The sequence below is a fragment of the Mirounga angustirostris genome, unplaced genomic scaffold, assembly GCF_029215605.1.
Source record: "Mirounga angustirostris isolate CCGP_5_RB_7025 unplaced genomic scaffold, mMirAng1.0.hap1 SCAF_12, whole genome shotgun sequence".
In the NCBI taxonomy this organism is placed as follows: domain Eukaryota; kingdom Metazoa; phylum Chordata; class Mammalia; order Carnivora; family Phocidae; genus Mirounga; species Mirounga angustirostris.
In genome coordinates, this window is record NW_026991720.1 from 40,746,007 (window position 1) to 40,772,532 (window position 26,526).

Here is a 26,526-nt window from a genome sequence, read left to right on the forward strand (position 1 = left end):
AATTACATGTGATGTAAGTGCCAATGATTAGCCGTCTTATAATTATACTTTGCAAAACAAATAATTAGCTGGAGAGTTGGTCATTTGAAGTTAGCTGAGGCTGATTATAGTGGAGTGTGGTCTACATCAGTGCTTTTCCAAGTGTGGTCCGTGGACTGCTGGGAGGAGGGTCTCTCAGACCTTTTCAGGGGATCCACAAGGTAAAAACCATTTTCACAACAGAATTAAAACAGCATTTGTCTTTCATGCTGTGCAGCCATTTATACTGATGCGCAAGAGCAGCGGTGGGTGAAGGTGCTGACATCTGAGCATGAATCAAAGCGGTGGCACCAAACTATATTAGTAGTAACTGTGGTCTTCACCTCTACACGGTCCTGGTTTTAAAAAAGAGGGGGACATCTTCCCCTGAAAAGTTCATCTATGAAGCAGAAACATTAATTTTATTAAAGCATATACATGATTTTTTAATACTTTCATCTGATGAAATGGGAGATATACATAAAGCACTTTTGCTGCATAATAAAATATGATTGTCTTAAGGAAAACACTTGCGTAAAGGAGTTGAGAGCTAAAGTCCACTCCAGTCAGTTTTTTCATGGAACACCAGTTTTACTGAAAAGAACTAGAAAATAAATTATAGGGATTCAGATTGGATATGTGGCAGATATTGTATCTGAAATGAGGGAACTTCAAGGAAAACAACTGACATTATTGATTGTTAATCATAAAATTTGAGCTTTCGGAGAAAATTCTGAATTTTTGAAAACTTGCATTTTCTCTTATGAACTTGACATCTTCCTAATACTCAAAACCTTTCTAATAGATATATAGTGCAAGGAACAAATATGATTTTTCAATATTATATCATAAAATGTATCAACATTTAGAATACCCGCGTAACTCAGCCAATATTTTCTAAATGACCAGTATATGATATGTAAAACCATGCATGGGTAAAAAATCCACTCAAAGTACAAGATAGACCAATGCATTTTAATGTAATGTGGTGCAAAAAAAGTTCATTGGTATATTTTCAGACTCTACATTGCAACTAATCAATCTTTAAGAAAATACGTCTCAAGTTTTGGTATAGAATCAAAGAAGGCTATCCATACTTATCTAAAAAAGATATTAAAATGTTACTCCCTTTTCCAGCTACATGTGTGTTTAAGATGAGATTTTCTTCATATAATTCCATCAAAATAACATATCACAACAGATTTAATGCAGAAGCAGAGATGAGAACAGAGCTGTCTTCTATTAAAGTCAGACACTAAGGAGATTTGCAAAATTGTAAAATGACGCCATTTTTCTCACTAATTGGAGGAAGGGTTGGAAAATATATTTTTTCAGAAAAAAAAATGTTACTTATGTTAACATGTAATGGGTTTATTATTTTAATGAGTTAATAATTAAATATGCTTTCAAATTTCTAAGTTCTAATTTCTAACATATAAATACTGACAGCTATAATCACATAAAGAAAGCTCTCTGGGTTCCTCAGTAATTTGAAGAGAATAAAATGGTTCTGAGAGCAACAAATTGAGAACCTCTGTGCCGGAATGAGTGTGAAAGAGAAATGTGGCCATGGATGGAGGCTGGGGGATGCCAACATGCAGAGGTTTGGGAAGAGAAGATAAAGGAATAGTTCTCGAAGTGGAGAGAAAACTAGAAGGGTTCAGTATCCTACAGACCAAGAAAATGTTTCCAAAGGACAAGTGCCTTTTCAGCCAAATGCTGCCAGAGGCAGAGGAGGATGGGGATGGAGAAAGAGCACTGGGCATGCGGGGTGGTGAGCAGGGGAGATTGGCCAGAAATGTCTCCTTGGACAGAGATGGGAACCTGACTGCTGAGAGTAGTTTCCAGGAGGTGATGAAGGAAGTGAGCATCAACAACTCATTTAACAAGTTTCACTATTAAAGGGAACAGAGAAAGGGGGTGATAGCTGGTGGGGAATAAAAGATCAGGGAGACATTTTTTTTACATGAGAACTCCTACAGCATGCTTTTAGTGAGAGGAAGATCCAACAAAGAGAGAAAGGTGGATGAGGGAAGGAACCAGGTCCTGGAGAAGGCAAGAAGGGGTGCAGTGTCGGGCAGGGATGGGCAGGAAGGACCATCTGTGGACGCTATGGCTCCTAGCCAAGGACTCTTCCTGCCATACACTGACAAATCTCTCCACCTGCAACAACTTCTCCCTTGACTCTACTCATTTCTAAATTTTCACTTTTTAATTTAACTACTCAAATCATGAGTACATTTTCATCTTACAAAAAATACTGAGGTATGTAAAGTAAAAAGTCAAAGGTTTCCCCCAATTTCACCCTCTTTCCCAAGAGAAAGTCCTGTTATCAATTTAGTGTGATTTTGTTCAGATTCCTTCTGTGTGATTACATGTGTAAATCTGTATACAAAGAAATAAATATTTCGTTGGGATTTCCCCCATAAGTAACATTATACTGTGCATAACATGGTAAATTAATGCTTTGCTTTAACAATACTTATTGAAGCATTTTCTATTCTTGTGCAATTCTGCATGGTATTTCATAGTAGGGTTGTTTTGTTCTCTTACGGATGGACAGTCCATTCCAAATCCTCATTACACCCAATAATGCCATAATGAACATTCTCCAGTTCTCTTTATGAAACCATGTGAGGATATCTTTAGGAAAAAATGGCTAACTCCAAATGAATACATTCTTAATTTTTCATCATCCCTCCAAAAAGGCTATTCCAATTTACATTCCCACAAATAGCATATGAGAACACGTTTCCCCACATCCTTGCCAATACCGAATATTGCCCACTTTCTTCATTTTTTCCAATCTAACAATGTTTTATTGTTGTTCTAATATGTAGCCTCCCGGTCACTAGTGAGTTTGAGCATCTTTTCAGGAGCATTTACAAATTCGCTTTTGTCTTATCTAGTTACCCTTTGTTCATGCTTTTACACTTACCATTTAGGAGTCAGTTCCTTTAGACAGGCTCCTCATGCCAACTCCCCGTCTAACTGGATGATTCTCTCCTGTACTCCTATTGTGCTTCTTCAGTACCAATGTCACCTCACTTGTCATAACTGTTTCTTTATTGTTTTTCCTCTCCACCCAGCCCCATACCAGACTCTGAGCATCTTGAGTACAGAAATTGGCTTGACTTTGTTCCATAGCCCTAGCCCCTGACACATTATGTGACCCCTTTAGAAGGTACTCAGTAGAAGAATTACTAAATAGGTTCATAATGATTATCATTTTACATTTGTAGATTGCTTTCCAATCTACAAGCCTCCTTCCCTTGCATTTTCTCAGATTGCCTAAATCAAATCAGATTTGCAGGAATTAACATTTCAGAAAAAATGCTAGGGATAAGGGAGGAGGAATATAAACAGCATGAATCGAATCACCAGCTGCATGATGTGATGCATGTAAAAATAAATCAATGTAACTTAAGCCATTGGACTACTAAGTGTGTTCTGTAATAAATATTCTACAAGAGATTAGCACAATTCATTAAAATGTAAAAATGACCACATGATCAACAAGTTGGAGGTAGTGAATTTCAAGTAAAATATCAATTCAGTAGCCAGGTAGAAGGAATAAAACAAATGAGAGATCTGCTACAAGTGAATTTGGTCAATTATAGATGAGTCAAGCCTCGATGTAAAATTTTGTCCAGAATGAAAAATTGTGCAGTCTAGATTGATCAAAGCAAAGGGAAAACCTCCAAATTTCTCTAACAGGATTCCTATAACCAACTGAACCTGAGATTTTAGGCCATCTCCATGCTCACATACAGATAGAAATAATTCATCAATATTCTCCAAACACTGTTCTGTGAAAGGCTAGTTCCACAAGCTGTCACACACATTTTTCAAAAGATTCCTAGGTCAACTAAGTTTTGGAAATGCCGGTTTGAATAAGGAGAAACACTTTTATTCCGTGTAAGACTAATAAGAGCCTTTAATAAGGGGGAAAAAAAAAAACAACCTTGGTATATCTCCAAGGTTTAATATGGAACAGTTCCTAAATTCATTTACTTATTTGACCACAGAACTATGTAGAATCTCTCTCTCCCTCCCTCCCTCCCTCCCTCTCTCTCTCCTTCTCTGTGTGTATGTGTGTATATTTTATGAGAAAGATACATCTCAAGAACCTGGTGTTTCACAGCATCCTTTGAGAAATGCTGTTTAGATTATTAAAACCATCTTTTGTGCATCACAAGTGATCTTTTTACCTTTATAAGTGTCCACACCTTATATCTCTGTTTTATCATAGTTTAATGTTTATGCCTAGAATCAAATCTGAGGCCAAAAAAGAAAAAGAAAAAGCCAGGAGGGAAACAGTTATCACTGCCCCAGGCTCTGAGAAGGACAGAGGGAGGAATCTTAGTGGGAGGTTAACTTAACAGGTAAGAAGCCTTGTCTGAGTACAGTAGCTCATGAATTATTGAACACAAGGCCCATGAAGTCTATTTCCCTGTATTATTTGCTGCTCCAGATTCAAAATCTATCATGCTGTCTGACTAATCTTTTCATATCTGAACTCCTAGGACCTCCTCTAGAGCCATCCTCACCCCTACACACACCCCTGCCTCATTAGCCCATTGCCAGTCTCTCTGAATACACAGTGAGTCGAATTCTGCATGTTCAGTTGTCTCTGAGGCTGAAATCTTGGTTGTTCCGTGATGTGGTGAATTAGAGGTTGCACAGGGATCTGGTATCAAAGGACTAGAAGGAATTCTAAAAGTTCTTTAAGCCATCTCCCTGGCCCCATGCTGGTCTGACTTCCACCTACATCAGAAAGAAAACTCCCCACACTTTTCTTAAAATTTCTAGCAGTAGCAGTCCCTGGATAAAGCCGTTCCAGTCTCTAAATTATTCAATTTTATCCTAATTCACTCTCCTGCCCTAACCCTTCACATCAGATGTTACCATTTTTCTCTCCTTGACCCTGCTGCTATTCTTCCATGCCCTGGTCTTTTTTGTGTGTCTTATTCCCTATGATGCAACTTAATTAGGGTGTCAGAATGTATACCCAAACTAGCAATGCTCTGCAGAGAGTCAGAAATCGCCTCAGAAACTTCACCAGGCCCTGATACACCACTGTTGCTTGCATGATATCCTACTTGGTCTACCCCCAAAACCTCTGACATGCTAAGTCTATTGGGAAACTGTTCTGATGCCTCTCTCTGAAAAGGTTCTGCTTTGAGTCAGCATAGGAGGGGATGATTTTTTTTTCAGTTCTAAATCAACCCTGTTAATTAGTATCATGCTTGAAGATCATTCTTGGTTTTATTCTTTGTTTGTTTGTTTGTTTTCCATTTCTTCATCGTGAAATGGCATGGGGGTGGCAGGTCATTGGGAGGCGCTCAGAGAAAGTGTTTTTGTCTGCTACCTGAACCCACAGCGGGGAAAGCAACCAGTACACATTCTGTAGGAGAGTTCCCTATTTTGAATTTTGGTGTTAGAAATCAAAAGCTGATAGTGTGTCCTCACATGAAATGCCCTACAGTAGACAGAGCTGGTCAAAGTGGAACTTTCACATGGCATGCTTCCAAGCCAGCCTTGTAGGTTGAGGACACCAGTGTCTTAGGCAATGGGGAAAGTGGAAAGAAGAGAACCTTCAAGTATTTCAAGTACTCCTCCTTTGCATCCCTCAAACTAAACTATTACCTCTTCTACCAGCCCATTGGACTTGGCTTGAATGTACAACAGAGGGAAAAGGGAGAAACAAAAGGTCACACTGAGAAACCTGTGTCCAATTAGGGTTAGGGAGTGAGAGGAGTGGGGATTCGAAACCAGAGAGGTCATCACAGTTAACCTTACTATGCACAGTATCCTTGGTTTCTCCTATGAATTCAAATCCAACTGACCTTGTATACAGATGACTTTCCATCAAGCATTCTTCTCAATTTGTTAGCATCTCAAAAATATCGTACTACACGCTTCTCAAAATATTATATTGATTTTTCTGTCTTCTCTGGATTCTTGAGCACTCCATGAGAAATTCAATCCCTAGAATTTATAAGAAGGATTATGTATTCGAGGTGGGATGAAAGAAAACATTATCTTTGATTATGTGAAATGTTTTCTAGTGCCTAGTACAAAACCTTAATCTCAAAATTCTACATAATATTTCTGGTCAGAAATATTAATGAAACTATTCACCGGCTGGCAAAGATTTTGTATTCTTGTAAAGAAAGATGCAACTAACTATCTATAATATTAATATCTACACTATTTACTCTTCATGAGCAGGCCATGAGCAAAACAGTATTTTGGTACATAAATTCCATTTTTAGAATTATCAAACATACATTCATGACTAAATATTGGTAACAATTACTTTCCCAAAGGACAATAACCCCTCCTAATTGACCGTGAAATTATTTTAGCATTGAACTCAGATCTAATGTCCATTTCCCATCTGCTTTTTCAAAATATAATAAAATAGTCAAGGCAGAGGGCATAAATGATGCAGAGTATATTCGTTTCAGGCTTCTGGGTAAGATAACAGATTGAACAAAGCGTTTACTTCTCTCCCTTGAGAAACCCCACTAAAATGACAGTAAATGAATTGGTCTACAAGGACAGAGAGAACAGGAAGAGCCATCAGCCACAAAATGTTGGAATCCAGAAAGCAGGACAGGAGATAACTAACCTAGTCGACTCAGAAAGCTGCATCATAAGCCAGTAGGAGGGAATGTCAAGAAGCAACCCAGTTTACACTGTATCCCCCAAAAGACTTGGGAATCGACTACATATGGTAGCTCTAGAAATGGAGGTGAGGGTAAAAACTAGTGTCAGCTGAAAGATTGCTGAAAAAGCAGTTAGATCCTTAGACTCTTTCCCAACTTTACACAGCTGGGCAGCTGCCTCCCCTTACTCTGGTGTTAAGACTAGAGGTTTATTATTCTCTGGAGATGCTAAAATCAAAGGCTTCTGGACTGAGGGACACTAGACATAAGTGAGGAGAGGAGTACCCACTAAAACACATGCATGCTGAATGCAGACAACCAGCTCCAGAGTGCTGGCAAGCCAGCTGAAGACCAGAAGATCCTTCCCAGGGGAATCTTCACATCCCAGGGAGGAAAGCTCCAGACACGGACAGCAGGGTTTCCCTGAGAAAGTCCCCACCGGTCCATAGCTACGGTGAGGACATAGTCAACAAGCCACACCCAGGGGTCCATTTTCCAATCAGCTTTTAAGTTTTCAACCAGTTTCCACTTTTAAATATAAGCCAACAAACATTCCAGGATCATCAGACATCTGAGGGAAACCTTGAATGTGAAAGACAACACAAAAAGAGAAAAAGGAACTTCAAGAAAACAAACTATTGCTCTATTTTCTAAGGAAGAAAATGTTTTTCTTAGACTCTAATTGATACCCTATTTATAAAAAATAACTAGAATTAATATCTTCAAAAAGATAAGAGGTTTCATTCATGTAATTAGGTTATGCTAAAACTAAAAATATATTCAAAGAACAAAAAGGGTCACTTGGAAATTATGCATCAGATAACTTTCATAAAGGGATTAAAAGATAAATTTGAGGATATCCTCCAGAAAATAGAGCAAAAGACAAAGATATGGAAAATAGGGCAGAAAAACTAGGAAGATCAGAAGACCAGAGCCCAACTGACCCAATATACAAATAATAGGGGTTCTGAGAAAAAAAAAAGAAAGAAAGAAATCATCAATGAAATAATTGAAGAACATCTCTGAGAACTGACAGACATGAATTTCCAAGTTGAAAAGGTCCATCAGTGACTAAGACTGTGAATGAAAATAGAGCCACACCAAGCCTGTCATCACATTTCAGAACTCTTGGAACAGATGCTACCGTAGGCTTTCAAAGGATCGAGGCACAGAATAGCTTCAGACAACAACACTAGGAGGCTAGGAGCCAATGAACTGATTCCTTCAAACTTCTGAGGGAAAATGATTTTAACCTAGAATTCTATAACCATCTGTTCTGGTTATCTATTGTTGTGTAACAAAGTACTCCAAACTTCAGTGGCTTAAAACAGCAACCATTTTCTTTATATCTCACAGTTTAGTGTATCAGGAATTCAGGAAAAGTTTGGCTGTCCAATTCCTCCTCTCCATGTGACATTGACCATAGTTACTCGATGGTATTCACCTAGTGGCTGGATTAGAGGGTCCACATGGCTTCACTCACATAACTGGTGCCTAGGAAAAGGCAGTTAGAAGACTCAGTTTAGCTGGGTCCCTCTTTCTTTCCAGAGAGGGCCTTTTTTTTTTAATAGACTTTAATTTTTTAGCAATTTTAGATTTACAGAAAAATTGAGCAGAAAATACAGCATTCCTATATACTCTCTCATTTCTTCAATTTCCCCTATTATTGACATCTTGCATTAGTGTGGTACATTTGTTTTAAATGAAGAGCCAATATTTACATATTATTCTTAACTAAAGTCCATAGTTTACCTAAAGGTTTATTCTTTATGTAGAACCTTCCATGGGTTTTGACAAATGCAAAATGGCATGTATCCACCATTATACTTTCATATAGATGAGTTTCACTGACCCCCTCCCCCCAAAAAAACCCTGTGCTCCACTTATTAATCCCTCCTCTCTCTCCCCAAATCCTTGGAAACCACTAATTTTTTACAGTTTCCATGGTTTTGCCTTTTCCAGAGTGTCATATAGTTCGAAACATACAGAATATAGCCTGTTCATATTGGCTTCTTTCACTCAGCAATATGCATTTAAGGTTCCTCTATATCTTTTCATGATTTGATAGCTCTCTTCTTTTTACTGCTGAATAATAGTCCATTGTATGGATACACCACAGTTTTGTTTACCCATTCACCTACTGAAGGACATTATGGCTTCTTCCATTGTAGGGTCTTCTTTTTCATGGTATCTCCAACTGGATAGTCAGGCTTCTTACATAGTGGATCGGGGCTTCAATAGACCAAAGTTGCCAAGTATCTTAAAAACCAGACCATAACTGGCACAGAATCACTTCTACCATACCCTACTGGTCAAAAAGTCACATAACAGCCAAAATTTAAGGGTAGGGGTGTCGAAGATATCGAGGTCATCTCTAATCTACCACACCAGCCAATGAAAGACAAACCCTGATGGTCCTGGAGGCTTATTTCCTTCTTCCTATTGATTGCTTAGCAAGAAGCTGATTCATCATGTTCGGGATGCCTCCTATTTAACAAAATAATTGCCTATACCATAAATCTGTTATTGTTACATGGTGACTTATAAACACCAGACCACTCTTCCCCTAAGAATATGTAGGGTGTCCTAGGTGTGTCTAGTCTAGCTATGCCCTGTCTAAAACATCTTTCTATAAGATAATGAAAGTTCAGGGACCAAGTGAACACTATTACTTCTCTACTTGAAGTTTTTCCCCAACAAGTCTTATTAACCATATTTATGTTTATACTTATGATGTAAGCTGTGTTTCTGGGCCTACCTTATACCTCACCAAATCAAACAATAGAAACATTTTTAGATATACAAATGATAAAAAAAAAAATAAGTTACTTCCCCCACATCCTACAAAAGTTACTTAAAAACATTCACCATCAGAAAAAATTAAAATGTGGCCTTCTAGAAAACAGATCTACTAAGTCAGGAAGAGGTAAAGAGAATCCCCAGGATGATGAAGATAGGGGCTCCCAGGATATCTACTGAGCATGAGGGTGAGAGGGCAGCAAGTCCAGAGTAATCAGGTCAAGAGATTTCAGGAGAGATTTCCACAAGACAAAATAAATAAACTCTCGGGTGCCTGGGTGGCTCAGTTGGTTAAGCGACTGCCTTCGGCTCAGGTCATGGTCCCAGAGTCCTGGGATCGAGTCCCACATCGGGCTCCCGGCTCAGCGGGGAGCCTGCTTCTCCCTCTGACCCTCTCCCCTCTCATGCTGTTTCTCTCTCTCTCTCTCTCTCAAATAAATAAATAAATAAAATCTTTAAAAATAAATAAATAAATAAACAAACTCTCTAATAGAGCATATTGAAAGGGGATCAAACAACTGTAAAAGATTTGAGAGTAAACTGATGATAAATACTTAAAAAAATAAGCAAAGAAACAAAAGGCTGCTATTAACTTCAGGGAAATAAAAGAATTTGGAAGGGAAGAAAAAGCAATCATTGATCATTTGTGAATAGCTAAATCCTCCTCTTGATGGTGGGAAGGGAATAGATAATGCCAAAGACTACAAATAAAGAAGTGGACTTGAAGGTATGTTATTTAGAGATAAGAAAGAAAATGCCCAATGACTCAGTCAGTTGAGGCTGAAATTAGTTGTCTCTGGGAATGGAGAAATGGGGAGAGGAAGGTAGTACGGGATTACTGTTTATCACTACAAGCCTTATAGATATAAATACTTCAACTGTCTTGGTTCACATTCACCTTTTCAGTGAGGCTTGCTCCAACCACTCTAACCTTATTTCCCCTGCCTCCCTTTTTTTTCATAGCACTTACCACCTTCTAGCATCCTCTCTAATTTGTTCATTCAAGATGCTTATTAGTTTTTTCCCTGATGGAATGTCAACAATACAGGGGCAGGGGTCTTTGTCTTCCTCATTTACCAATATGACCCAGGTGCCTAGAAGAGTGTCTGGAACATAGTAGGGCTCGTTAAACATCACTCAAGTAATACAAATTTGACTTTTTTAAACTATGTGCATGGGTAGGTTTGATTTTTAAAAATAAAATAAGTCATTCACCTCAAAACCCCACCACAAAGCAAAAATCCCATACTTAAAATATTGCTCAGACATCATGCTCTTCTATCAAAAAATATTATCATTAGTTTTCTCAGACTTCAAAAAGACTACTTTCAGTGCATTCCCAGTGCCTAAACCTGATACATGCTTACCTTTCTGAAGCACTGAGACAGTTGGAAAGCACTCTGATACAATAAATGAGACTCATGTAACACAAGCAAATGGTGATTTATGTAAGGTTGTGAGATATGAAGTTATTATAATGAAGAAAAGATACAATACATTTGAGGGGTAATCAAATACTTCTGAGTTTAATTATTATTCATTAGTCTTTACCTGGTCTTGTTTCAAAAAGGATTTTACAGAAGGCTATAAAAGCATAAAGAACATAACATTAAATTATATGTAAATTAAAGCTTGGCAAAAGAAGATAGAAAATCAAAGATGGGACAAACAGAAGCCAAGAAAATGACTTAAAGTATGTGCAGTTATAACCTGATACTGGTCACAAATTTGTCTCTAAACTCTGTGTCCATTTAGTATTAGATTCAGCTACAAATAGCAAAGAGACTCCACATATGGGTGGTTAAAATAAGATCATATTTGAGTTTATTTCTCTCACACGTAAAATTTCAGAGATGTGTAGTCCAGTTCTGGTATGGGAGCTCAACTCCACTGGTTCTCAAGGATCCAAGGTCCTTCCAACTCACCCCTCTGCCTTCCCAATATAGAAGTTATCCCCACTGTCCAAGATGGCAGCTTGCCTATTCTGGGCAGAAAAATGGAGAAAGGATAAAGAAGGAGCAAGGGTCACTTGCCAATTGTTTCCTAAGAAGTATTCCCAGAAATTGGATACTTCTACCTCATTTCCCAGAAATGAGTGAAGTGGCCACTTGTAGTTGCAAGGGAAGCTGGGTAAAGCAGTCATCATGTGGCATCATTATGCCCTACAAAAACTTCTATTAAGATGAAGGGGGGAGATGGATCTGAAAGTCAACAAGAGTGTCTGCCACAGCTTCGTAACAACCGAAAGAAGAAAGTGTATAAGGTCAGGTTCAAAATCACTAAACAATGTATAGAATCGTTAAATCACTGTATTGCATACCTGAAACTAATTAACACTATATATTAAGTCTACTAGAATTAAAATTTGAAACTTAATCAAATTAAAAATTAAAAAAAGACACATTTGTTGAAGAGGACCAATTGCTCAAGAAACTTATAGCAGCTCTTGGTAAAAAGTTTAAAAAGGGTTGACTCTGCATATGGGGTTGTTTAAACAAAACCACATTTTTAGCCACCAATTAACTGAACTCAATGATGATTTAGAAACTCAACTTTGAAAAGTTTATTCTGCATACTTGGGTTTGTTTTTTTATTAATAAAATAATTATTGGGGTTTGGGGACATGACCAAAGCCTGAAATTTAAAAAAATAAAATAAAGGGATGATTCTGGAGGTCTTCACAAAAAGAAAAAGTTTAATCTTACTACATTGATGCAACCCATTTTATAGGACTGCTTCTTGTAAAAACTCTCAGTAGTGTACTGACAGTTTAGAGAAAACATGTCTGCAGAAATTTGATTTTTCTGAGTTCATTTGAACCACCCATTTTGAAAAATCGTAACAAAATCCTGTTTTTTGAACATCATCATGTGAGTGTCCTGATACTCATATGCCATATATATTTGTTTCAGAATTAAAGAAAACTCTCTTTACCTTCGATTATGGAAAAGAAACCACTGCAATCACAGAGACTACCAGAATATTTCAAGAAATGGTATGTAGCTTTACACTTACGCCTTCAGCAGTGTGCTTTTAATGATTGATTTTGTTTCATAAGAGTCACAAAAGCTGAGAATTAGATAACAAGGGCCACATAATAAAATGAATAGTCTCCTTTTCCCAGCACCAGGACCCTTTCTAGAGAAGGGCCCTGGGATTACAGCATCTTACCCACAGCAGAGGAGAACAAGAACAAGATGCGGTCAATCCTCCCCCACACAGGTTCTAGAAAGGCCAAGGTGCAGGGCATTCAAAGCTCAGGAGGCAAGACTTAAACAAGCATTAGCAGAACAAGGGCTAAGCAAAATCAAAGTGATTGCAAAGGCTCTGCAAAGTCTCCCACATTTCTACTAGGCTTGGAATTTTAAGAAAAATGGCTGATTATGGCTGAAATCCCCAAAGCCGTTAAGGAAAGGAATGCGTTTTCAGAGTGTTGTGGAGACTTGCAGGTCTCCATCAGCTTCCCATGTTTCCCAGGACATAAGTGTCCTCTGGGCTTGCTTCTTACTTATGTGGTTCTCAGCTCCCACCTTGGACCCAGAGGCAGCCCACTGCCACAAGATTTCAGTGAAACTCCTGATTGAGAAACCAATGTCGGGCTAATGCCGAATGAATTACCAGATAATGTTTTGGGTCACCATAATGCAGAGATGGCGGACACTTAGGGTGTGTGATGCCATATCTCCCTAAGATATTGCTAATCAGCCTTGGCCCTCTTGTCTGCTACACCCAGATTCTGCCTCAGCAATTCATACAACACAGCACATCTGACAATCATCATCATCAGATTAGACTTGGCACATAAAGTTAAACCTATGTGCTATCCCCATGCCATCTCTAATTAACAAGAGTGCTAAGGCATTTTCCAAGCAGTTCAAGTTTTAACTGAATATATGATCTGCAAATAATGTGTGTCTTATAATAAGTATTCTATACAGAATAAATGTTCTACTATTCTAAGAACGATGTAAGTTTTCTTACTAATAAAATAATAGCTGCTATTTATTACTCTCTTATCAAGTGCTAAAAATACTTTAAGTGTAATATTTCAGCTGATGTTTTTCAATAAACTGTAAGGCAAGTATTACTATATTTCTTCAGTTCTAAGATACCACTCATTATAATAGGTCTGGGGAGTGTGGAGGGAGGAAAAAGGAAGAATATACAACGTACACATTGATTGCAGCATTCAACCTCATATCAAACGTGTTAAAGTGTATTTCTTGGAATTGAGGGATTATCATGATATCCACACTGTTACAGCTGAGAAAACAGAGACATACAGAAACCAAGAAACTTGCCTAAGATCACAGAAAATTGCAGGGCCAGAATTTGTAACCAGTTTGTCTTACTACAATCAGACACCAACAAAGGTACTCCTCCAGTCACTGGTCTGTCATCTGAGGTGATCTACAGAAAGAGATTGGCCTCACCTCTCTGCGTATGAACATATCGGACAATGTAGTGGAAAGTTAGAATTGAACCTGGCTATGAATCATCATAGATGTAAAGTGAACTGCAGCCCTTGCACTTTCTCTTTTCCTTCAGTGAGATAATCAAACAGCCCCAGTGCTGTCAAATGCTTTCTGTCAATGTAACTGTAAAAAACAAAAAACAGAAATGCCTGTGTTGAATATCATGCAGCTCTAGAAAATGATGGTTCAGAGTCCATATTTTTTTATTTAGAAGGACAAAACACTGCCAAAAGAAAACTCAGGATATAAAGTTGGACGGTACAGCTTAATTTCTACTATGTTTTTTAAAATAAAAGGAGAAATCAGATGTACATAAGATCTACAGAAAATACACCAAAATCATGATGGATAAATTGTGGATGATTACTTCTTTTTTTTCTTTACTTTTCTGTTTTCTGAAGATTTTATTTTTACATAGAAATAACCTTAAAAAAAAAAAAAAACCTAGAAAGAAACTGAGTGTAGGAACAGTGAAGGGCTTGCCCAAGATCCCATAGCCGAGGGTGTCAGGTGAGGGCGAGAATAAGCAATAGGATTCTGCTGGAAACACAGGCTATAAGCTACTTTCTCCCTGTGCCTAGGACACCAGCATTTCGCTCCTCACAAGACCCAGACATGTCAACTCAACATTACTTTCTACCCACAACAAATACAGAGATCTTTTGTAAAATCAAAAAGACCAAAGGAAGATACTCCAAAAAAGTACAAAGTGCAATTTGTAGTAGACATTTCTCCCTTTTGTGGTATGCTGTCTTGACAGCATTCCTTTAAAATTCAGATTGTGGAGATAAAACGGGAAAAAAGAGATGGGAGGGAAGCCTAATCATGAAAAAACATGCATGTCAGAATGAGATCAAAACCTGTGCCTTCCGTATGTCTAACGAAGTGCTGCTGGAGTATAAGGGCGGGGAGGGAATGAGCTCCTTCCTTTTCTTTAAATTTGCAATTCTTAGAAATACCTAGAATGTATACTTCATCTAGTATAACTTCTATGAGGATGCTTCTTGACTCTTTTTCTAAGGTTATAATTCTAAGAGGGTTTTTATTGTTGTTGTTGCTGTTGTTTTAGTTTCTCATAATTACTCATTATTTAATGTTCTAGTTTTATTTCCAGCCCTTCTTCCTACTTGCTGTTGCTTTTCCTCACTGTGGGTTTTCTTTTGATATTATGCAGCATGTAACCTGACTAGCCGTGCCAAGTTATTTCAATTACTCCCCAAGGTGTTTGTGGGATATAGAAAAAGTCAGCCTTCTCTGCCCTGCATATTTATGGCTACACTTACGTTTCAGAACCAGTGAGAGAGGGATGGGTGAAGAGAGACAGAAAGGAGAAAGAGAAGAAAGAGTTGAATAGAATATTAAAGACTTTCTTAAAAACTGTACAGTGAGAATTAAAGAAACAGCTCTTATTTTCATCTTGATGTTTATATACAAGATCTGGAAAACGTCTATCGGTCCCTCTGCTGTGAACCACTGGTCCAGTGATTGCCAGTGATTATAGAGCATTTTAAAATGTAAAATGTCAAAGTCATCTTTAATTTGGGTATTAATTCTCCAGCATGGGGGTTAGGCATAGCAAGGTTCCTGCTAAATCTTTACAATTAGCAAAGAAGATTGTTCACAGCAGCTCCTGTAGCTTCCAACTTGCCCCCAGGGCCCCAAGCGGAGGGGCCTATGTAGTGAAGGGGGAAATGGTCAAAACCCCTCGTGGTTGGCTGGGTCCTCACACAATGTCACCTCACTTCTTGCAGATGCAAAGCGAGGCCTAGAGAGCAGACCACAGAGGTTTCCCCTTCTTGTTACTTCATAAAATCTTCTCCTTTTCTTTGCCATGTAAACTAGTAGATTGGTTTTGAATTTAGGCGCTGGAATGGGTGTGTGACTAGGACAAATCACTTAATTTCTCTGGCCTGTCTCTGCATCTATAAAATGGGGGTCATTGTTCGATGAACAGAACTGCCAAAAGTGACCCGGGATGTCATTCTGGGTCGCCTAGACAACAAGCTAGCTCCAGTGGGCCGCCTTCACCCTATTTTGCTGAGAGAAAAGGCTGCACCCAAAGTCAGTCTGATTATGGGGTTCCAGGAGCAAACCCTGCCTCGTAAGTTTGCCCCTTATTCAATAAAGCCAATGTTTAAACTACATCACATGACACTGTAGAATTCATCACAAACCCCAGATGGGGCCCACTTTGCACCGTAGGGATAATAACAGGCCATACCTGACCTTCCCTGGGCTATTATAGGTTGAATGGGAAAAATGCAGTGTTTCCTCAATGTCCGTCATCATTGCTAGCTCCGCCTACCACCTGTCCTATTATTTCCTCAGCATTTTTAAAAAATCACTGTTTCAATGTAAAGCGTTCCTTTAAAAAAAAAAAAAAAAGTAGATTTGAAAACACAAAAACACATTTAAAAGACATCCATGATGGGAAGGCCTGTTATTCCCAGAGTGCAAGGACAGAAAGAGGGGTCACCTAGGGTTGGGTTTCCAGGCCCCTCGAGACAGCAGTGGGCAGGGAGGTAATGGGAATGGGTGAGGGGCAGCCAGCTGGACCCAGAGAATCTGACAGAAAAAGAGGGCTCCCTCTGGGAGGAAAAGGCTGGGTTAAGGATAGGAGTGGGAAATGATGGAGCCTGGTAAACAGCAGGTCTGAGATTGACTGAGGGGAGTTGGGGCCAGGGCCAGAGGAGAAATGGGTGGACTGCGAGGGAGCCCTGGGGAATGGGAACCGAGTGCAGCCTGGGTGGCAGATTAAGGCTCCCCTTACAAGGCTGGAGGAAAGCAGGGCTAGGGCAGGATGGGGGTGGGGGGGAGTGAGAGCTGAGGGTGGGGCAGCTGAGGACCCTTGAGGATGGGTGGGGCAAGGGATGGAAGCTGTGGGGTGGGAGAGGCTGGAGATCAAGCCTTGACTGGCTGAGCTGGGAGTTCTAGAACATGCTACAAGAAGAGAAGCAGAGGAGGGGTTTCGAAGATGATCCCCTCTCAGAGGCTAGACCTAGAAGTATGAATGCCAGTCAGTATCCAGCTGGGAGTCCAGTGAGACAATCACGGACCCCAAAACCACCTCCCATACCCATGCTGCATGGTCCATTTTGGGGGGCCTTAGGATTGGGCCTTAGGGCCTCATGCTCAGTGAAGACTTGGTGAATGCTAGCTTTTATTCAGCCCTCACTGTCCTTGCCTGACCTCATTGCCCCTTGTTCACATGTCCAGCAGAGCCAACCTCCTGCCCCATCCCACAAGCCTTTTGTTGCTGCCCCTGCTGTCACCCTTTACTTGGCTTGTAGCTGAGTTTCTTGCTTAAGTCTGACTTCCCAGTGTGACAGTGAGCACGAGCCCCGGGGGACCCATATTTGTACTACCAGCATACTCAGCCTCTGCTGCGCGTAGTAGGGACTCGTCAACCCAACACAGTCTTTCTTTTAAGCCCAAATGCCTTTCAGGAATTACATTCAACCTTTGAAGAGAAGAAAAGCACACACAGTAATCCTTTGCCAACTTCCATGGTGGGCAAAAGCCACCATTGGCAGGATTACACTTCATTTTTAAAACAAAGGGTATAAGAAAAAATGTTAAAGGGGTATTCAATATGTCTTTTTAAGTAAATAAAAATTCACGAGTCACCCACTTCTAAAATAAACAAGACTCGTCAGCTTTAGGAGGCAAGCAGATCAGATGGCAGCCCCTGAGCCCCCCTTGGCCCGCGGCACACAGCCTGCAGGGGAGGGCGCTCTGACTGACGGGTTAGGGGCCTCCAAAGGAGACTTCACTGGCTTGGAATGTCCTTTTCCCTGGCAGCCTTCCTCATTTTGTTTTTGCAGGTGTAGCGCAACCTTAGTGTAAACACCTCTTTTGGGTTGTTTTGTTTTCAGAAAGTCAGAAGTGCTTACAGGAGTTTTTTTCTCCAGGCCCAATCTCCCATAGGGTGTGAGGCCACCCCTCTCTGTGCACCCAGGCGCTCACCCACGCACCAGGAGTGAGAGCAGGGGACTAGCGGGAAGTGCATAGATAAGAAACATGGGGGATTTTAACACATGGCCAAAGTGCACGTGTTCCAGGCTCACCTACCCAACCCCGCCTCAAAGTCCCTGGAGTTTGAAGCCCCACTTCTCCCCATGGCCCCCCCACTCCAAGAACTTCTTGCTGGCCCCCTTCTTTAAGCTTGCGCTAAACCATCTGGAGAATGGGAGAGAATCTAGCAGACTGGAGGAACTAGAGAAAAGGGACAAAGTTCAGGGCAGCATATGAAATTTGTATTCATGGTAACGTGCTGGGAAGGCTAAGCAGGAGGTGGGAGTGGAGCAAAGGGTTGAAGGAAGAGATTCTTGGGCAGATCGAGGAGGCGGGCCCTGGAGCAGAAGCCGAGGGAGGGGAGAGGGGGGAAGAGAAGGGCAGGGAACATCGTATCTATGACGGCTACGAGCTCAGCCCCGGGCTCCCTCCTGAATGGCTGTTCAACTGTTGCTTCTACACATCACTGCTCTGAGATGCAGCCCCCGAGATGCCAGCCAAGAAAATCACCTTATTCATGTACCACAGCACAGTACAGCTCTTTCCTGTTGCTCTCCAGTGAAAAGTCTGGGGAGAGGTGAGCCCTAAATTCCTCTCCATGCCTTCGTTGTCTCTGCTGATATTTCTGAGCACCAGTCGCTCTAATGGGCACAGAGGATAAGAAGACTAAGCATTAATGCATGCGTGACCACCTTCAAGCCCTGGCTGGCTCCAGAGCCTCAGTGAATGCCTCCCCATTCTGGGCCTCAGTTTCCCTATGTGTAAAATAAAGGGCTTCAACCAGATAATCTCAACGTTCATCCAGCTCTATGACTCTGAAATTCTAAATCAGACCTCAGTCTTCAGGCTCACTGCATGTTTAAGTGTTTTGTTTTTAATTTGATTTGTTGCTGATATTTAAAACTCGAGAGCTTTTACATAAAAATCCATTTTTTATTTCTCTCCAAAAATCAGCAGCCCTGGCAACACAGCCACACTCCTGCCTGGTGAGAGTCGGTTGGAGCTGAGTAGTGGCCTCCCCTTCAGGTGAACTAGGGGTTTAGCTACCTGACCCCTGTGGCCGTTTGAGGCTTCGGCCCCCCTCCCAAGTCTGAGGGACCAGGAACTGTTCAAGGAAAAGTAGAACAAGGACTTCAATGTACAGCAAATCAGAAGGTGCCAAAGTGGGGAAGAGCTCCCGCAAGGTGACCAGGCCCTGGCTGAGAAGCAGGAGGAGAGAAGATGTCTCTGAGAGATGTTCTAAAAAGGGTGGACATGAGGGAGCTGTCCATCCTGCTGTTGGACTTAAAGAGATGTGCCAGAAAGGAGCTTGCCCGGGGCACAGAAGCACCAGACCAGGCCTCACTCCAAGCCAGAAAGCCAGAAAGAATACACTGATGTCCTCTCAGGCCCTCGGCAGCTAATCATGTATTCTAGCCGGGAATACGGTCCAGGACCGAGGTCAGGGCACGCGTCTCAGGGGGCGTCCATTAGCTGGGTGGGTGGATGCAGCTGGAGAGTTGTGTGAGGTTACTAGTGCTATTATTACTTTTATAGATTTCAGCTAATAATAAGTACTGCCTGCCGACTTAGCTCAGACTGCTTTAACAAAAAACCCCACAGACTGAGTGGCTTCTAAACAACAGAAATTCGTTTCTGACAGTGTTAGAGGCTGGAAGTCCGAGATGAGAACACCAGCAGGGCCGGGTTCTGGGTGAGAGCCCTCTCCCTGCTTGCAAACTGCTGGCTTCTTGTCGTCTCCTCTTGTGACGTGGCAGGAAGAAAGCACACTAGCTCTCCGCCTCTTCTGAAAGGGCACCAGTTCTGCTCATGAGAACTCCACCCTTTGGACCTGATTTCCTCTCAAAGGCCCCACCTCCAAAGACCTTCACAACGGGGGTTAGATTTTCAACATGAATTTTGGAGGGACACAAGTATTCAGTTCATTAAAGGTACCTTCTCTCACCCAGACACAGTGCTGAGAACGTTACATATTCTATCTCCATTTAATCCACAAAGCAACCCTATTTTATAGGTGAGGACACTGGGGTTTGGGTGGGCTTAATAACTTAGGTGATTAATGGTCCATCAGCTTGTCAGTGGTAGAGCTCAAGCCTGGGTCTGAATCATACCAGCCGTGTCAGAGCATGTCTGCCCTGCTCCCAACCACACCAGGCTGTCCCCCTTTCAGAGTCTGGCCTCTAAAGCCACCATCTTTACTACATCGTTACTACCTTCAGTGTCTAGAACAACCAACACCTGCCCTGGAGAGGTAGGTGATCAGAATTAGATACCCCGACCCAGCATTCTGTGCCGGCCTTCCCTCTTTATCAAAAGTGGTCCTCTCAGAAAGGGATAGGCAAGAAAAAAGGTAAAAGAAGGATGAAAAAACAAACTATAAATGAGTATTAATCCAGGCTTTGCTGAATTCAGTGATACATACAAGAACTTATTATTTTCATTACAACCACCACCCTGCCTCATGATCTCTAGTCTCCAACAAAATAGATTTTTTTACCTTCAACTAGCTAATTGAGCATCTGCTATTATGTTCTTGACAAAAATGCATAGCCTGAATCTAATCAGGAGGAAACATAAGACAAACTCAGATTCGAAGGGCCCTCTATAAAATAATTGTTCAGTACCCTTCAAAAGGGTCCAGGTCAAAAAACACTGAGGCATTAGTCCAGATTAAAGGAGACTAAACTGACATGAGACTGAATGCAGTATGTGATCCTGAGTTGGACTGACCCAGAAAGTGTTGGATCTGATTTGGGCTGACCCACTAGTGGGACAATCAGTGAAATTTGAATTGGTCTAGAGTTGAGGCAATAGCTTGTACCAGTGCGAAGTCCCTGATTTTGATCACGGTACTATGATTGTGAGAGATGTTCCCACTTAGGGAGTTTGGGTAAAGGGAAGGTACAAATCCTTTGTTCTATCTTTGCAACTTTTTGTAAATTATTTCAATCTTTGTAAATTATTGCAACTTTCTGGAAATCATTGCGAAAAGGAAAATTTTCAGACAATTTTTTAAAAGCCACAGAGTCCTGGAGAGAAGCAAAGAAGTTACCTTGCCAAGTGGAAGTAGGCCCTCAGGAAAGTATTTAGTGAACCCAACCCCTGGGTCGAGTTTTTGGTCTCAACCCAAAATGTTGAGAGGAGGTGACAGAAATTATTTATAACAAAACAACTATGACATCTCTATTTGGGAGCCATGATCCACTGTGCTCACAGCAACAAAGCCCGATTTTAATACCAATTTTTGAGATGCTTGATCTAAAAGATAAATTCAGATAGGCTATGTGCCTGCAGGTATCAAAACTTGTTATTTCTCCTAAGGACCAAATGTATCTCCAAGATACAATGTTTGATTATAGTAGAAACTTTTGGAAGAAAAACATTTCAATCTGACACGTTTCATATAGAGGGACACATTTCCCTCCTTTTAGTTAGGGGGATTTATTCCCTCTTTTAAAACTTTCAAGGCTTTCAGTCTCCAAGAATCATTAAACAATGGAGACATTCTGATCCAAGTGCAGCAATTTCTTAGGATTTATCTCTGCAGCCCTTTCTGGCTTCTCCTTGGTCCCTGCATTTCATCCAGTTTGAAGCAGAGCACCTGACAATGATCATAATGTGAAGAGTGTGAGCTTTCCATTCTTCTGTTAGGTCAAGATTTCCATCCTGTAGGGACGCCTGGGTGGCTCAGTCGGTTAAGTGACTGCCTTCGGCTCAGGTCATGATCCTGGAGTCCCGGGATCGAGTCCCGCATCGGGCTCCCTGCTCGGGAGGGAGTCTGCTTCTCCCTCTGACCCTCCCCCCTCTCATGTGCTCTCTCTCTCTCATTCTCTCTCTCAAATAAATAAATAAATAAAATCTTTAAAAAAAAAAAAAAAAGATTTCCATCCTGTACCTCTTGAATCTGCACTTACCAATGGCGAATTTAGAAGCAAATATCTTCTACTATTTTATGTCATTGTCAATGGCAAGGGTTCCTGAAGTCTTACGGGTCTCCTTTCAGTAGATCCCTTTTGTTTAGGGCTTAAGATAAGGGACACATGGGGAAAGTTCACTGTTACTTGTGTTGACAGCTTACATGAACTTGCTGGGTTTTTTATTGGCTCCAAACCTTGCTGGGATGTGCCTTTACCTCTGGTCTTCTCTTTTACTTTCCTCCTTCTTGTTTTCCATTTGATTTTGCCCCCACCACTCCCTCTGTTTCCTCTCCAATATTGTAATAGCTTCTAGAAATAGAAAGATGAACAGGACAACGTCCCTGCCTTCAAGGAGAGCATAACTAAATGGAAAAGAGGGACGAATAAGGGGACAACTATGGTTCTTGTGAAATGACACTAAAAGAGAGGTAGGTTGAGGTCTCTGGAGATGACAGGCATTTACCTCTGCCTGGAGAAGGATAGGAAAACTTCACCGACAAGGTCTATTTGAGCAGAGCACCCTGCAGAAAAAAAAAAAGGAATCCAAAAAGCAGAGGGAGAGGGTGACTCAGTGCAAAGAGGCTCCAAGGACAAAATATCTTTGGGAAAAAGGACGAGAGTTCAGCGTGGCTGAAGGATGTTTGTGAAGCTTTGTCAAGTTTTGAGACTAGGAGGCAGATGAGCACCACGCTGGGAAGGCTGTTACATTCTTTTAAAAATACATGTTTGGGAGAATCATTTATCTAGTTTGTCACAGAAATTTAGAACCACACTTGTGAATTTGAAAGCATTTTCAGTAGTAGAAACACCATCAGAAACTGTCACAGCAAACAATTATTAAGTGCCTAGTATTTTGAGCTCAAGGTCAATGTATTAGTCTGAATGTTTCTACTTATCACAAGCAAACATTTTTAGGGAAAAGAAAGAATTTAAATTTCTTATGGCTGATTTTTTTAACTGGATTTATACAAGTCATACTCTTCAAAATGCTTCTTCAAATATAAAAATATGAGTCAAATCTGCATTATTTAAAATCTGATGAAAGTTAAAAAAAAATTATTGGATTTACTTTAGGTCCATGTATGACAACACATTTTCCATGAACATTTTATACTCTCTATAATGCTTTTTAGGTTTCTGGTTCTGGGTACAATAGAGTAAGTATGCTCCACCTAGTCTGGCCCACAGAATACAGCTGTGAAACCTGGTCAGAAAGTATGGAACAGGCACTGGAGGGCTGCGAAAAGCAAATAGCAGCAGGTCAATTGAAGAAGAAAACCAGAATTAGGAGTACTACCAAACCAGCTGAAGGTTAGCATTTTGTTGTCCTCTGATATCTCCCGACCTAGACTCAAGGCCACTTGATCTATTTCAGTAGTTACTAATGTCTATTGTTAAACTGGCATTTGAAATGGATTACTGCTACTAGCTGTAGGACTTGACCAAGTCTCTTTCTGTCTCTGGGCCTCCTCTGTAAAGTGGGCTGCCTGATCACATGCTCTTGGAGGTCTCACCCAGTGCTGATGCCCCAAGACTTCACACATGACCTCTAAGGAGCACCAAGAGGCAGAGTTATGAAGCTAATGAGGCTGCAGCTGAAGGCCAGCCTCCTGCCCCCAAGCCTGGTGACCATATGAGTTTGTAAAATTTGTCAACTTAAGATATTTAACCACAATTGGTTAACACCCTTGTCTCTTTCCACTGTGGCTTCCCTTTATGTCAGGTCTCATTTTCGTGTTTTGTGTCCTTTTCCTTAAAGAGGATTCCCCAAATTATATAAGCTTCAGAACTTGAAACCTGGATCTGCCCCTGTCCTATTCAGATAGTTATAACCAAGATGGCATTCAACTAGAGATTTCTTTCTGAGTCATGTGTAAGAATGCATCAGGTATTTTATTGGAAATTAATTAACAAGTTCTTGTCTTAGAACTTCAAGAAAGGAAACACCTACTTTTCTTTCAGTACACAGCTTCACATGACTTCTTCAGGGCTTCTTGGAATTCTAACACTTTATGTTCATTACCTGTTTCATGACTATAAGCTTCACGAGAATAGGGACCATGTCTTTTCTATTTTCTGACGTGTCCCCAGCATCTATTGCAATGCCTGACACAGAGTAAGTACTCCATAAATATTATCAAGGTAATGCGTTAATTTAGGAAGACCTGTTATATTTAAATATACCTTGTCTTTTTCCATGAAGAATTTGAGACTGAGTGCTCCTACTCTGGGCCAAGTGCAGAAAGTTGCAAGCTCATTTAGAAGTCCATTAAAAGTATCTTACCAGTTGATTTGAATGCCCAGGATATGAAACACTTGCCGCCAATGCTGAGAGTATGTGAAACCCTTCTTCTCTTCTTGCAAAGCACTATTCCTCATTTAAAAGGCACTGAATGAACCAGAATTCAGACTTCGATGGCCAAAAAGACCCCCTTCTTCCCTTAACTGTGGACAGGTAGATTCTCCTTTGGGCCGCCTTGATGAATAAATCGAATGCCCCTCTTTCATAGTCACATCTTTTCTAACTGTAGAGACTAGACTATGGACCTCTCAAGGGTGGTGGCAGTTCTTCAAATGCCCCCCTTGTTTTGCTGCATCCCACAGGCTAGGAGCTGCCTTTCTTTCCTGCTCACATCTTCCAGGTCCAGCTGCTTCAGTATTTTCTACAATGGCAACAGCAAAATCAGCAGCTGAGAAGAAGTCTATATCCAGGAGCAGAAAGACAATAGAGCTCGGGAGGGAGAGAAACAGCAAATGTTGATGGGGCTTCAAAAGAATAGCAGAACGACAGGAAGAGGGAATTAAGAAGAGAAAGTGAGGGCGCCTGGGTGGCTCAGTTGGTTAAGCGACTGCCTTCGGCTCGGGTCATGATCCTGGAGTCCCGGGATCGAGTCCCGCATCGGGCTCCCTGCTCAGAGGGGAGTCTGCTTCTCCCTCTGACCCTCCTCCCTCTCATGCTCTCTGTTTCTCATTCTCTCTCTCTCAAATAAATAAATAAAATCTTTAAAAAAAAAAAAAAGAGAAAGTGATGTGGGAATTACCTAAGCTAATTACATAATCTCATCAAATGAAGATTCCCAAAAGGAAATGTAAATTGTGGAAGGCGCAACAACTCTAGAGCGCAGAGAATTCTGTGCTTATAATATAAATATTCACCAGAAAAAAAAAATTAGCATTTGGGTAAAGAAGAGTAGGCACGTCCTCTCTTTTGAGTGGTTGTTTATGATTGCTGTTTCTAAACTCACCGCACCCGGTTGCAGTTGGCCTGCCATTCTTGTCCTAAGCAGCAAAGGGATGTGGGTGGTGTGGGCAGGGGAGGGGGCTGCCTATGTGGCAAGCCATGACAAGTTCTCATTTTGATTTTCCTCAAGCTCTGTGGGTGCTCTGCACCTCAAATTCCCAGCTGTACTCTGGATAATGAGGAAATTATTGGCCTGACCTGGTCCTTTAATTTTTTTCCCACTCATGGCTTGAGCTTTCATTAGTTTTCATTTCTCATTAAGAGAAAAATCAAAGTGTGAGAATTAAACACCTCTTGATTGTTATCATACTGAAAACAGGAAGCTGAGAGTCATGGGGCTGGAACTGAATGAAAGGCCCAGCTGAGATGAGTGAGCCACCAGAGGATATGTCAGCAGGCATTGGCTGTCCTCCTTCTCCTCCCTCTTGAGAACAGTAAGGAGCAATCTAACATCCAGAAATACTTGGAGTCTACATTTAGGACTCGGTGTTGTAAAAATCTGGCACATTCTCTGAGCAGAGATAAGAGGCTGAAATCACATTGGGCTTTCCTCTTTTCAAGTGTTGGGTTTGGATTTGCATTAAACCTTACCCCTATAGACGCGGCTCCTCAGATATAGAGGCTGTGTCCCACCCATCTTCAATTTCTTACAGGCATGTGGCAGTATGTCAGGCACATGGCAGGTGGTTGGCAAATGAATGGAGAGGGTGAAGGAATGCACGCGTGCTGAGATGAACTGACTGCTCTTAATTTCTATGTTAGTGTGCTTATTGAATATACCCCACTTCACTACATAAAGGAAATAAAAACAGTATGGCAGTTTCTCAAAAAAAATTAAACATAGCACTACCATATGGTCCAGCAATTTCAATTAGGTATATACCTAAAAGCATTGAAAGGAGGCACCTAAACAGATACTTGTACACCAGGGTTCATAGTAGCATTATTCACAATAGCCAAAAGATAGAAACAAAGCAAGTGCCTATCAACAAGGGACAATCTGGATGAACGGACAACCCAGATGATGTATATCCATACAATGGAAAATTATTCAGCCTTTAAAAGAATGGATAGTCTGACACGCTACAAATGTATGAACTGTGAAAACTACATGAAATAAGCCAGGCACAAAAAGACAAATATTCAATGATCCTACCTATATGTGGTACCTAGTTATTCATTAATGAGTACAGGGATTCAATTTGCAATGATGGAAAAGTTCTAGAGATGGATAGTGCGGATGGTTGCACCATAATGTGAATGTACTTAATGCCACTTAATTGTAGGCTCAAAAAAAGCTAAAATGGTAAAGCTGATGGCTGTATATTCTACTGCAATAAAAGAGGAAAGGAAGCAACCTTCGTTTAATGTACTGTCATTCCTGAATC

At 40.8% G+C, this 26,526-nt stretch overlaps 1 protein-coding gene across 1 annotated transcript in view; it reads left to right on the forward strand.

Annotated features, from left to right (window-relative positions):
- The window catches only part of AOAH (acyloxyacyl hydrolase), a 166,932-nt gene that overhangs the window by 104,911 nt on the left and 35,495 nt on the right, over positions 1-26,526 (forward strand). The window contains exon 13 of the mRNA XM_064575047.1: positions 12,404-12,486. Within this exon, the coding sequence (XP_064431117.1) occupies positions 12,404-12,486 (83 nt within the window). The remainder of the gene's footprint in view (positions 1-12,403; positions 12,487-26,526) is intronic.